The following is a 12,107-nucleotide window of genomic DNA, read 5'->3' on the forward strand; positions in this document are numbered from 1 at the left end:
ATAACATATGTATATCAAGTTTTCATCATGACAGACTAACCATGAAAGAAAGAAATTACAATGGTGGGTAAAGATACAAAAAAGTGCAGAATAAAATTTAGTAAAAGAATAAATAATTAAATAAGGAAATTACATTAAAAAACAAGAGGCCCGTTACATAAGTTAGAAAGAAAAACAACAAATTAAATGTTCAGCATATTAGTTCATCAAGAATAAAAATTAATTAGTCACAGTAATTATTTACTATTATTATTGATTGTTATTGTATATGATATTATTGTAATTTTAATTAAAACTTTAAAAAATATATTCAGTAAAAAAGCCATCAAAGAAAGTGTTTACATAACATTTCTGGTGAAGGTAAGAAAAATTATACAGCTCTTGTACTGAGGGTTTTATTTTTAGCAGGTTATTTCTTAGGGAGAAATATTATGAATAGACTAAAGATTAAGTTCCTGAAGATGGAATTAGTTTCTGAAAGCACCAGGACACATTAAAAGACTTGGTAAGTGGGTTTTATATTTTAATTATTTATTATCAATAGACCTTTAACTTTAATAACTTCATGGGTTCATTTTTTTAGCTTACTTTTGACTAATTTTATGGAAGTTGTCTTGATGAATTTCTTACAAAGAATGTTAACTGATATTGATGTATCCATAAAAGCAGTAGCTTAAAATTTTCAATGACTAGACTTTGTAGCAGCCAACCTAAAATATTAAATTCTTGATCACTGAGCCAAATCACAACTGATATCAGTGAATAGTTAGGATATGACCCTTTTGAAAAATGATGATAGTTTCCTCCAAATATCATAATATTAATTGCATATAATAATCCTGTGAAGTGTTTAAGCTACCTAAGGAGCATTAAATTAGGTAAAACAATTAATCTACCCTTTCAGAAAAATATTACAATGATTTTTTTTACATAATTCAATATCTCTTATGAAGCTTACACAAAACTTTCCCAGTTAAGTTATAAGCTGGGAAAGTATGCAACTCTTTATTGACTTTTTCATTTATCTGAAAACACTTTAGAATGGCACCACCAGGGGAACTTCCTTTACAAAATAGAAAACAAATAGTGACAATGATACATCTGGTGGAAAGTATGGCTTAGAAAATAAAATTAATTGTTAAAATAAGTTAATTAAAATGCATAGCGGCTGATTAAATTTAGCAATTTCCTATAATGATCAGGAAGTTGCTTCTAATAATTAATTTTTCCAACCAAAAAATAATTAAAATCATAATTTCCCAAAACAATGCAATTTATTGAAAATGCCTAAAACTAATAAAATACAGCATATTATTTTTTTACCATTTTTAATATTGTTATGGTAGTTTGGACAAAGTAACTTTAGCATAAAATTTTTAATTATTGCTATGGTAGTAGAATCACAAAATATATACCTGCTTTATGAACAGTAAAGGGCAAATACTGATAATGTCTATTACAAATATTAATTTTAAAATGCACACAAAAATAAAAACTACTATTTAAAAGTACGTTTAAATATTCAATAATTTTTTTTAAAATCAGTGTTAGATCTACAAATGTTATCAATGAATCTTTGAAGCTGACATGCCACTTAATATAAGTTGTTGGCACCAAATTTCTCAGTAATGAGTTAAGTATGATAGCAATTAAAAATATACAATAGACATTACTTTCAGTGAAAACTAGATAGCCACACTTTGGACATTAAAAGAAACCAAAATCTAAGTGGAATAAATTGCGATTCTGTAATTTAGTAATCTATTAACAACTTTTTGAGATGGCTACAAACAGTAAACCAATAATCTTAGCCATAGAAATTTACACACTTTAGCTACAGTCCATTCTGGATGCAGGATGGTCAGTAGAAGTATGTAATCATAGTCAGATTTCATCTGTAGATTGAATTTCCCTGCACATTTGCTGTATGCTGCAAACTGTGTGATTGGAAGAGATACTGGTATTTGAGGGAAACTTGGCATAATGAAGTGGAAAACATGATTGGGTTTACCAATATAGTACTCTATCCCTTTCTTCAACTAAACAGGAGGCTGGTTTGCTTACCACTGCCAGCCAACTTGCTTGTCTGTGACTGAACATCCCACTTTTGGCAAATTAAACACGAAGGTAAGAAAGATTGTGGGGAGCCTTGTTATTTTAAGTTCAAGGTGGACTGCAGACAAAGTCTCTTTTTTGGTAGTCTTGGTGTAAATGGCAAACCCAAAATGTGTAACTCCTTAGTGGGTGAGGAGCTGAAGGTTTTAAGGGTGTTTATAAATAATTCTAATGCATTTACACCTAATCCAACTACAATAAACAATCCTGGGAGCAAATGCTTTCATTTAGAAATCACCTTTTTATCTTTAATACCTCTACTGGTGAAGAAAATGGTATGATACAGCTTAAACATAGGTGGCCCTACCACAGGTTAGAAATTTAAAAAAAAAACGAAGGGATACAAGGGAAACCACAATCCTTAAAGTGATCAAGATTTATTTATAACTATAGAATATTTATTTTTACAAAGACACCAGAAAGTCTTCGTATATAATGTATTTGTAAGAATAGAATGCACACAGCATATGACCTGATATATTCCAGCAGCACAGCTAATGAGCACACTAGTGATACAAACAAAAAAAATATAATAAATAAATAAATTTACTTATGCATGCTTCGATTACAGAAGCATCATACACTTTTTTTTGGTGGTTGTGAGTAAAGGTTAAAAAAATAGTTGTTTCATAACAGGTAGTTTCTAAATTAGCTTTAATTCAGTTCAAAGTTATTTATAATATGGAAAAACTTTACATGAAATTAAATTTCAGAGTTAAGTGAATACATTTTGAACAGTATATGAAAATCCAAATTTAGTTTGAATATTTGGTTAATAATTCATAACAGAAAATATGTTTACAAACTTAAATAAGTTTAATTTTTAATGCAGACAAATTATCAAATTAGAATAAATAGAGGAAAAAAGGCTTTTAGCTAAAATGACAAATAAAAAGGAAATAAATACACTCAAAACAGTAAGTAATATGCAATATTCACTCACAAAAAAAAACCAGTAACAATGTAGCACTACTGTTTAAATTACACTTATTATTAAACATAAATTCAAGATTATGCTAGGTAATTATTTGCAATATTAATTTTTAAAAAAATAAATAATAATAAATTCTTTGTTGTTGTTATCCGTTCATTCATCTTTGAACCTCAACGATTCTATGGACAAGTTTTCTCCATTAGTTTCTATCACTGACTGCTTTCAGTTGTTTCATGGCCATGCCTATGTCAGCTTTCATGGTATTAAGCCAACGGGTCCTTTCACGGCCAGGTCTCCTTTTCCCACTGACCGTAACGAACCATAATTGATTTTTCTAATAAATTTGACCGCATGGCATTTCTGAAGTATGAGAGCTTGAACTTGAGTATTTTCCCTTTAAGGGACATGGCTGATTTTACCTGCTCTAAAACTGTTTGTTGGAAATTTTGGCTGTACATGATATTCACAGCATTCTTCTCCAGCAGCATAGTTTGAAACCATCAATTCAATTCTTTTATCTTCTCTCTTCAGGGTCCAACTTTCACATCCATAGATTGTTATGGGAAAGATGATGGCATAGACTAGCCAGCACATAGTGCCAAGGCTAGTATCTTTATTTTTCCAGATTCGATTCATGCTCAACATTGCCCCCAATGTTATTCTCCATGTGATTTCTGGGCCGCACCAACCATGGATCCAAGAAATATGAAATCATTAACGTACTCCAAATCTTCATTATTAATTATGACTTTGATATTTTTGCTAATAGTTGTCATGATTTTGGTCTTTTTGACATTGAGGTATAAGCCCATTTTTCACTTTCTTCCTTCAATCTTTTTATCAACGTCTTCAGATCATGCTCTGATTCAGTTAAAGGCATTGTGTCATCTGCATAATGCAGGTTATTGATATTGCAACCTCTAATTTTGACTCTGATTTTAGTTTTGCCAAGTTTAACTTCCGCATAATTATCTGCATAAATGTTGAAGAAAAAGGGCGACAAGATGCACCTGTCTGACTCCAGTTCAGGTAAGGCGTCCCACAGCTTCTTGCAATCAACACAATCAAATGATTAGGAATAGTCGACAAAGCACAGACAGATGCCCTTTTGATATTCGTGGGTCTTCGCCAGAATCCAACGCAAATACGCAATGTGGTCACAGGTGCCATGACCACGTCAAAACCCAGCTTGGACATCTGATAGCTGAGCATCAATGGTTGACTTGAGATGGTACTGGATGACCTTCAATAAGGACCTTACTTGCGAGGGAGGTCATGGCTATAGTCCGGTAGTTTGAGCAGATAAAAGCCTCACCTTTCTTTAGTAATTCGATGGAAACAGACCTTTTCCAATCTGTTGGCCATGTGCCAGTTTCCCAGATGTTTTGACATAATGCTGTGATTGCTGCTGGTGGGATAGGCCTGAGCAGTTCTACTGGAATAGTGTCTATGTCAGAAGCCTTGTTATTTGGGAGCTGTTTCAGAATCCAATCACTTCTTCTAAGATTGATGGTTCCAATTCATATGAGGCATTTTTAGCTGGTGACCGAGGCATATTAGTAGTGTTTGCATATAATTCTTCTACATATTGTTGCCATTGGTATTTGATATTAGTTTGCTCAGTCAAGTCTTACCTGTTCTTATCTTTGATGGTCACTTTGCGAGCAGTAAATGAGATTATGACTTGTCTTACTTGAGCAAAGAGACGTCTGGTGTGGCCTCCAATAAACTCCTCTTCCAGCTGCTTGCATCATTGCTTCCAATATACTTCCTAGTCTTGTCCAGCGGCACACTGAAATCAACATTTATTCTCCTGAATTCATCTGTATTGCCAACATCTTTTGCTACTCTTCGTTTTTCAGTACTGTTTTACTAGTTCAATTTTTTCTTCTTTTACTCAGGCACATTCATTGGCTTATCTACTATTCTCATTAGTTTTTCTTTCCTAATATTCAAATACTGTCATGGTGTCTGCCAATTTTGAAATTATCTAATATCCTGTGCTAAAAAAAAACCTGTCAACTGTGAATCTTGCACAATTTATTTTCTTCTCCAACATTGGTCCTCCTTCTAGAACATTTTTCATCACATTCTCGTTGTACTCATTAAACAAGGTTGGTGACAGGCAGCACTCTCTTTACTCCTGTTCTTTGGTCAAACCACTCAGTTAGCACATTCTTAATTTTTGTACAGTTTTTTCAATTATGAACAATTCTTTAAATAATTTTTTTTTTCCAATCTACTTATAGTTTTTTAATATTTCTTTTTTCCATTTCTACGCAACATAATTTATTTGTTTACCTCATTTTATATATCTTCACCTACATTGCTTATTAACCCAACCACATCTCACTCATGCCTCTTCCTTTCCTAAATCCACATTGTTTTTCTGTGACCATTTTTTTACTTAATCTTTTTTACTGAATTTACAGTAGAATCTTTTTGTGAATGTGAAATTATCTAATTGTCATAAACTAATAACAAAAATAATTTCAACTTGAAAATGATCTAACAATTCAGCTTAATGTACAGCATAATTAAATTTTTACCTCCCTTTTTGGTCTATTTTATTTTTATAACAAAAAAAAAATTTTTAAATAAATCACATACAATATTTTTTTAATTTTTTTCAATCAAATTTTGCTTAACTAATGTTTAATCAAAATACTTTAAAAAAGACTAGTTTACAGGGTTAATTTCCACATGGTGTTAACAGGATATACACATAATAAAAAAAATATTATAAAAATTTAAAAACACAACTGCCAAAAAAATAAAAAACAAATAACTGAACTAAAAAAAGAAAACAAGGTATGGAAATAAAGGACCAAACATCGTTATGCGTATTTAATTAAATAAAATAATGTGTGACCGATCAACTTTCACAGATTTAATTTGTTTAAATATATTTTTCAAGGCATCCTGGAATAGTCGCTTTAAAATTGGAAGGACAGGTAGAAGGGAAAAATTGTGTAGGCAGGCCACGTTTGGAATATGTAAAACAAATTGTTAGGGATGTAGGATGTAGAGGGTATACTGAAATGAAACGACTAGCACTAGATAGGGAATCTTGGAGAGCTGCATCAAACCAGTCAAATGACTGAAGACAAAAAAAAAAATTACCTATCAATTAATTAATTATTAACTTATCGATTAATTTCTCATAATATAAACAATAATTGGCAACTGTTATGTTCAACCTAACAACAGCAAAAAAAAATAAACAAGACTTCCACCAGTGGTGCATAGGCATCATTGATATAAAATATTTTTAAAAAATAAATAATACAGCACAAAAGTTGGCCAAGAAATTAATTAAGAGAATAGACAGTTTTGGGTACACACACAGAAGTGTGTACTTAAGAAACAGTACAGCACCAATGTACAGCAATGTGTTCACACATAAAAAACTTATATGAATGTGTAGTGAGTAGTAACAAAAACGATATCACTGAACTACTAATGCAACGATATCAAAAACATTATGCATATAAGAACTCCAGTTGTAGGTAATAAAAAAGGAAGTTACGTTGTTTCTAACCACCTAACTGAGAAAACAAAACTGCCCTTCACACTTTTTACCAAAGTATGTACAACATTAAAATAGTATAGTAACTTAATATATCTAATAATATACTTTAGCATACACACTACCGAAATATTAAATAAACAAATAAAAGCACAACAAACTGAATCCAAAAATCAATGAATCGATTGATAAATTAATAATATAGAGATGGTACTATAGACATTATTCAATGTCTATAAACCTATAAACCTAAACTTATAAATAAAACTTAAGAATTAAAGGGACAAAATTAAAGATTAAATAAATTATGCTGTTTAGAACTAAAAACCTAAGAATATGTTTTACCAGGATTAATAGGTTTTTAAACTCTTAAACTCTTTTAGCAATTTTTATTAAATAAACTTCAAAGATAACAGTGAGATGCATAAATATTTTGGTGACAGACTCAATTTTTTCAAAGGAAAATGTAGAAGTTACTATGTGTACAAATACTAGTGTAAACTTGTGTCTATCCACTTTGCAGGTCAAATTTTCAAATATCCTATTGTAGCAACGACCACAGATAACATGATACTAAACATACTAATTGATTTTAAGACTGGAGAACAGTTGAACATCATTAAACATATCAATCGCTGTGTATTTCAATTCAATCAAGGGACATATCTTAAACAAGAATAATTTTAACTCAACATCTATAACCAAATATTGAAAGATTATGATTTCTCATTTACTAAAACAAGAGAATGTGTGTTGTCATAACGAAGATTAAATATGCATAACAAAATTACTTATTGTCTGATCATAAGCATTCCCTTATGATCTTAATATTATAACCTTGGATACAGCAAGTAGCATAATAAATTCAAATAAATCTGGTAAGATAGGTTGTAATTTATAACATTTAAGCTGTGTAACAATTTAGTTTAAAAAAAGTGTCAACGAAATTACTACAATGCAAACACTTTTAATCCACTACATAACGGCCGTAAAATTTTGGGGTTAAAAACAAAGCTAGGTTAACTCCAGAAGCGATTCGAGATAAGTGATTTAGTTCAATGAGGTACACTAACAACCTGTATTTCATCTTTAATAAAAATTACTTAATTTTACGAAACAAAAGATAAACTAAACACGCTAAACTGTTTATGGTATCACTCACTTTTCATGTAGCATCAGGAGGTCACGATGAATGTAATCAACACGCTACTCCACAGATCATTTCATTACGACAAAAAATTATTTGGAATTGGCAATCTTACAAAAAAAACATCATTAAACTTGAAACTGAAGTAGTTCTTAAAAACACAAAAAATTTTTACGACGAGCAACCGAAATACGTTGGCAACCTTAAATTTGACTATCGATAACTACACACTACGATTAGACCTATCCATCGATTATACTGTAACTACTAAAAACAAGAAGATATAATTTGAAGTGTTTTAAATAATTAAATTTCGTTCTCAATCATCAAAGAATCAAAAATGTTTATTTAAAAATTGAAAACGACTTAAATTATTACTACCAATTTAATTTTATATTTAAAAACCGAATGGTTAAAGTAGCATATATTTTTGTCTTTTAGGGTCATTTTTTGTTAGTTTTTAAAAATTGATTTTACATTATTTAGTTTACTTTTATTTAAAATATGAATATTTTCAAAAAATGCAAAAATGAACAAGACAGAAGTTTTGATAAAATTAAGAAAAGAAACACAGATTATTATGTAAAGAGACTGTTGCAAAACACATTCTGAAAATTTTTAACTCTTCAGCTGAATGGGAAAATATTTTTTAAATTAATTTTTTTTTTTTTAATTTTCCAAGTAATTTATGAATGAATTTTAATGTAAAACTTCGTTGAATATCAGAATGGCATCTACCTCTGTATCATTGCGAACAATTGTTTCTAAGCAATTGAATTAAATAAGCAATTGTTATCATTAGTGCATGATAACAAAAAAGAAATTTTACTTCTAAAAATTACTATAATGACTGTAAGTGTTCATAAAAATTAGTTTTATACTTAAAATCATACACTAGAAGAATTTCCTTTGCAAAGTTAAAAAAAGAAGAGAATAGGTCTTTTAGTGAAAAGCAAGGCTTGAACATTTATTAAAAAAAAGGGGGAGTTGAAGTTAATTGCCTGCTCGTATTGCCCCCTGCATAACCTAAACAATCAACAAGAGGTCCGCCTTAAAATGCGCTGACTAAAATATGATAGCTCCATACTTCGACCAAATCACATCTGACAATAGCCTTCGCATTATTTATTGGAATGCAGTAGGCCTGAATGACAGTAAATTTTTACAATTCAAACAAAACATCTGCCAGGCAGACATGGATGTATATTTTATTGCTGAAGCAGGGGTTGATACAGAAACCCTGAAATATTATGAGAGTAATGGTTATACTGTGACTACACTTAAAAGATTCACAAAATAGCATCAGTAATCTTTGTGGAGTACAGAACAGCCTGATTGCGAAATGCGGTATTGTGCACAAGATGGAGGAAAATGACACACTGAAGCTGCTCATCGTTGACATATGGAAAAATCGGCAACACTTCACAATATTTAGATTGTACATCCCTCCAGGGAATTGTCCTTCCTATGAACCCTTGGAGAGAATCATTCAATCGAATACCATTCTTGTTGGAGATTTCAACAGCCTTTCTCCAAGATGGGGTTACTCAAGACTGATGCCATCTGGAAGTGCCTTGACGAGATGATTGATAATAACCTTCTGGATGTTGTGAATACACCACCTACCTTACTCTCATATTCAGGACAACTATCATGACCTATTCAGAATGAACTATCAGGACTTTGGTTATTATCCACCCACACTTATCTGAAAAAACTAAGGCCCGCTTACTAACAATGCTGGCGGATGTGGTTACAGAGGACTTCTAGTCACAATGGTCACGACAAAAGTGCCATACAGTGAAAACCAAGCCTCATGTTGGAATTTTACAAAAGGCAGACTAGGATCTAAAAATCTTACTGACTGTGATCACAAACTCCCCTGAAATAACCATTGGGACTTTAAATTCAGCCATCCTTTGGTATCTCTGGTGTGAGTGTATCCCCCAGGGTCAAACAAAGAAATTCAAACCTTTCTGGACTTCAAAGCTTACTGATCTCAAGAAAACACGAGACAAAAGCCGCCATAAAGCGGTAAGAACCAAGGCCAGTGAAGACCTTATAACCATTAGAAGAGACCAACCAAGTCTATAGAAAAAAATAATAAGTGCCAAGCATTCTGCTTTTAGTAGTTTCATATCCACACTTGCTATCAAAGGCGGAATAAAAACGCATCAATACATATCACATCTAAATATGATAATGTTCAAAAAGTACAACAATCATTACAATGTGGCATGAAATCCCACAGCGATTTGGAATTCCCACAGGAATTGGACAATGCTTTATCTCTAGCCAGGCCAAACAAAGCAATGGGATCTGGCGGAATATTCCCAGAACCACCTTGGGAAAAAGCTAAGGAAACCCTACTTGGCACTAAAAACTTGACATGGCAGATCAATGATGATGAATATTCTGCAGTAATGATGAAAGGCAGAAATTATCCCCATATTAAATAATGGTAAATATGCTCAGAACACTGCCCAGAAGGCATCCTTTAGTTAAGTGCTGAAAGCTACAGCCCTATATCCCCAACAAGTTCTTATTGTAAAATGGCAGAGAAGATGGTTGTTGACCATCTAAACCAGTTTTTCAAAACATGGAATCATAGACAATGCTCAAGGTGGCTTCCGCAGATTTTGAAGCACTATGGAACACGTTGTTTACTTTACACAACAAGTCAAAGAAGGATACCACAGAAAGATGTCTACACTAGCGGTTTTAGTCGACCTAAATGTAGCAAATGATAGCATCTGGCGACCCGTGCTCATTCACAAGCTGGCCATGAGCAATATTTCTGGATGCCTATTCAAATGGATAAAGTCTTTTCTTCACCAGAGATTAATCTGAGTGCGCCACAACCACAGTACTTCCAAATTCCACATTCAAAAGGAAGGCCTGCACAGCATGCTGTTCAGAGTTGTACACTATTCATTACTATCAATGACATCTTAGATGCAATCAAAGAAGTACAAGGAGTGAAGCCCTCCTATATGCAGATGATCTCCTCATCTAGACTACTAGCAGTAATGTAAATGCATTGAAAGAATGACTCAATAAGGCATTGCTGAATCTTGAAATGTAGGCAACATGCAATGCTATGACTGTTAACACCACAAAAAACTATATTCCAAGTGTTCATGATTTCCGCAAAAGTACCGGTAATAAGTCTGTCCTACAAGAGTCAAACATTGAAAGAAAGCAATATTTCTAAATACTCGGGAGTTACACTGGACTGACGACTTACCTGGAAACCACATGTCGAACAATGCGTGGGAAAAGCAATAGAAAGGACTCGTCTACTGAAAACATTCACTGCTGCGAAATTGAGAGCTAACCAGGAAGTGTTAGTGACATATAAAACATACATTAGACCAGTCCTGGAATATGGAAGCAAAGTGACAGTCACCGCCGGCACGACAACTGCATATAAGATGAATCTTGACCAGAACACTACTCTGAGACAACTGGTGCTGCTAAATCCACCCCAGTGGCAGCTATTGAAGCTAAGACAGAAATGGAGCCTCTTCAAGACTACCTTTCGCTCATTAGCTAAGATATCTGTTGGTTTGACTCCTGCTATAACACAGACTGCCTATCGCGAGACTGTTATAACAGTCTCCAAGACTGTATAACAGCCAGCAAGAGGAGTCGCTGGACCTGCAGCAAAATGTCCTCATAACACATAAAAGCCAAGTGGTGAGCGGTGAGTCCAGACAGGTGCAGCATATAGCATAATAACCTTGCTTACATCTTTGTAAAGGATACGCATGGTACAGTATTTCAACCCCCAATTGGGATAAATGACTCTACGAATTCCATAAAAAGCATCAGCAGCCTTTTTTACTACATACTGTAGATGTTCCTTGAACCGAAAATTCTCATCAAGGATAATACCCAGGTTCTTTTGAGCCATAACGTACCGAATGGGGAGACCAGCCATCCGAACCTGGATTCGTCAGAAAGCAGCCAATCGGCCGTTAAGAAACATCATTGTGGTTTTCTCTGGGCTGAAAATCATCTTATGTTGGAGACTCCAGGGGCGTAGGGTCTCATAAGCATGAGCAGCTCGGAACTCTACTTCGTTATGCAAATCCCCTTCAATCAGCAGCAGCGCGTCGTTAGCATAAGCGATGACACGACAACCACATGGCTACAACAAACGCAACATGGAATCAAATTCTATAATCCAAAGAAGGGGACTCAGAACACTGACATGAGGGCATCCTTTAGTTAGGGTCTTACGAACCTCTGAGCCGCCATCACGCAGGGAAACAGTCCGATGGCTTAAATAACTTGAAAGCACTTCTAATTCATTTCGTGTACATTTTCGCTTCTGCAAATGAAACAGGGCAGAGGGCCACCGTAAGTTATTAAATGCT

At 33.2% G+C, this 12,107-nt stretch overlaps 1 protein-coding gene across 2 annotated transcripts in view; it reads right to left on the reverse strand.

Moving 5' to 3' along the window:
- Nucleotides 1-7,937, reverse strand: part of LOC142319334 (glycerol kinase 3-like) — a 113,785-nt gene extending 105,848 nt beyond the window's left edge. For both annotated transcript variants that reach the window (XM_075356513.1, XM_075356514.1), the window contains exon 1: nucleotides 7,741-7,937. In XM_075356513.1, the coding sequence (XP_075212628.1) occupies nucleotides 7,741-7,747 (7 nt within the window). In that variant the 5' untranslated portion in view covers nucleotides 7,748-7,937. The remainder of the gene's footprint in view (nucleotides 1-7,740) is intronic.
- Nucleotides 7,938-12,107: the final 4,170 nt, after the last annotated feature.

The sequence above is a fragment of the Lycorma delicatula genome, chromosome 2 (assembly GCF_047948215.1).
Source record: "Lycorma delicatula isolate Av1 chromosome 2, ASM4794821v1, whole genome shotgun sequence".
Classification (NCBI taxonomy): domain Eukaryota; kingdom Metazoa; phylum Arthropoda; class Insecta; order Hemiptera; family Fulgoridae; genus Lycorma; species Lycorma delicatula.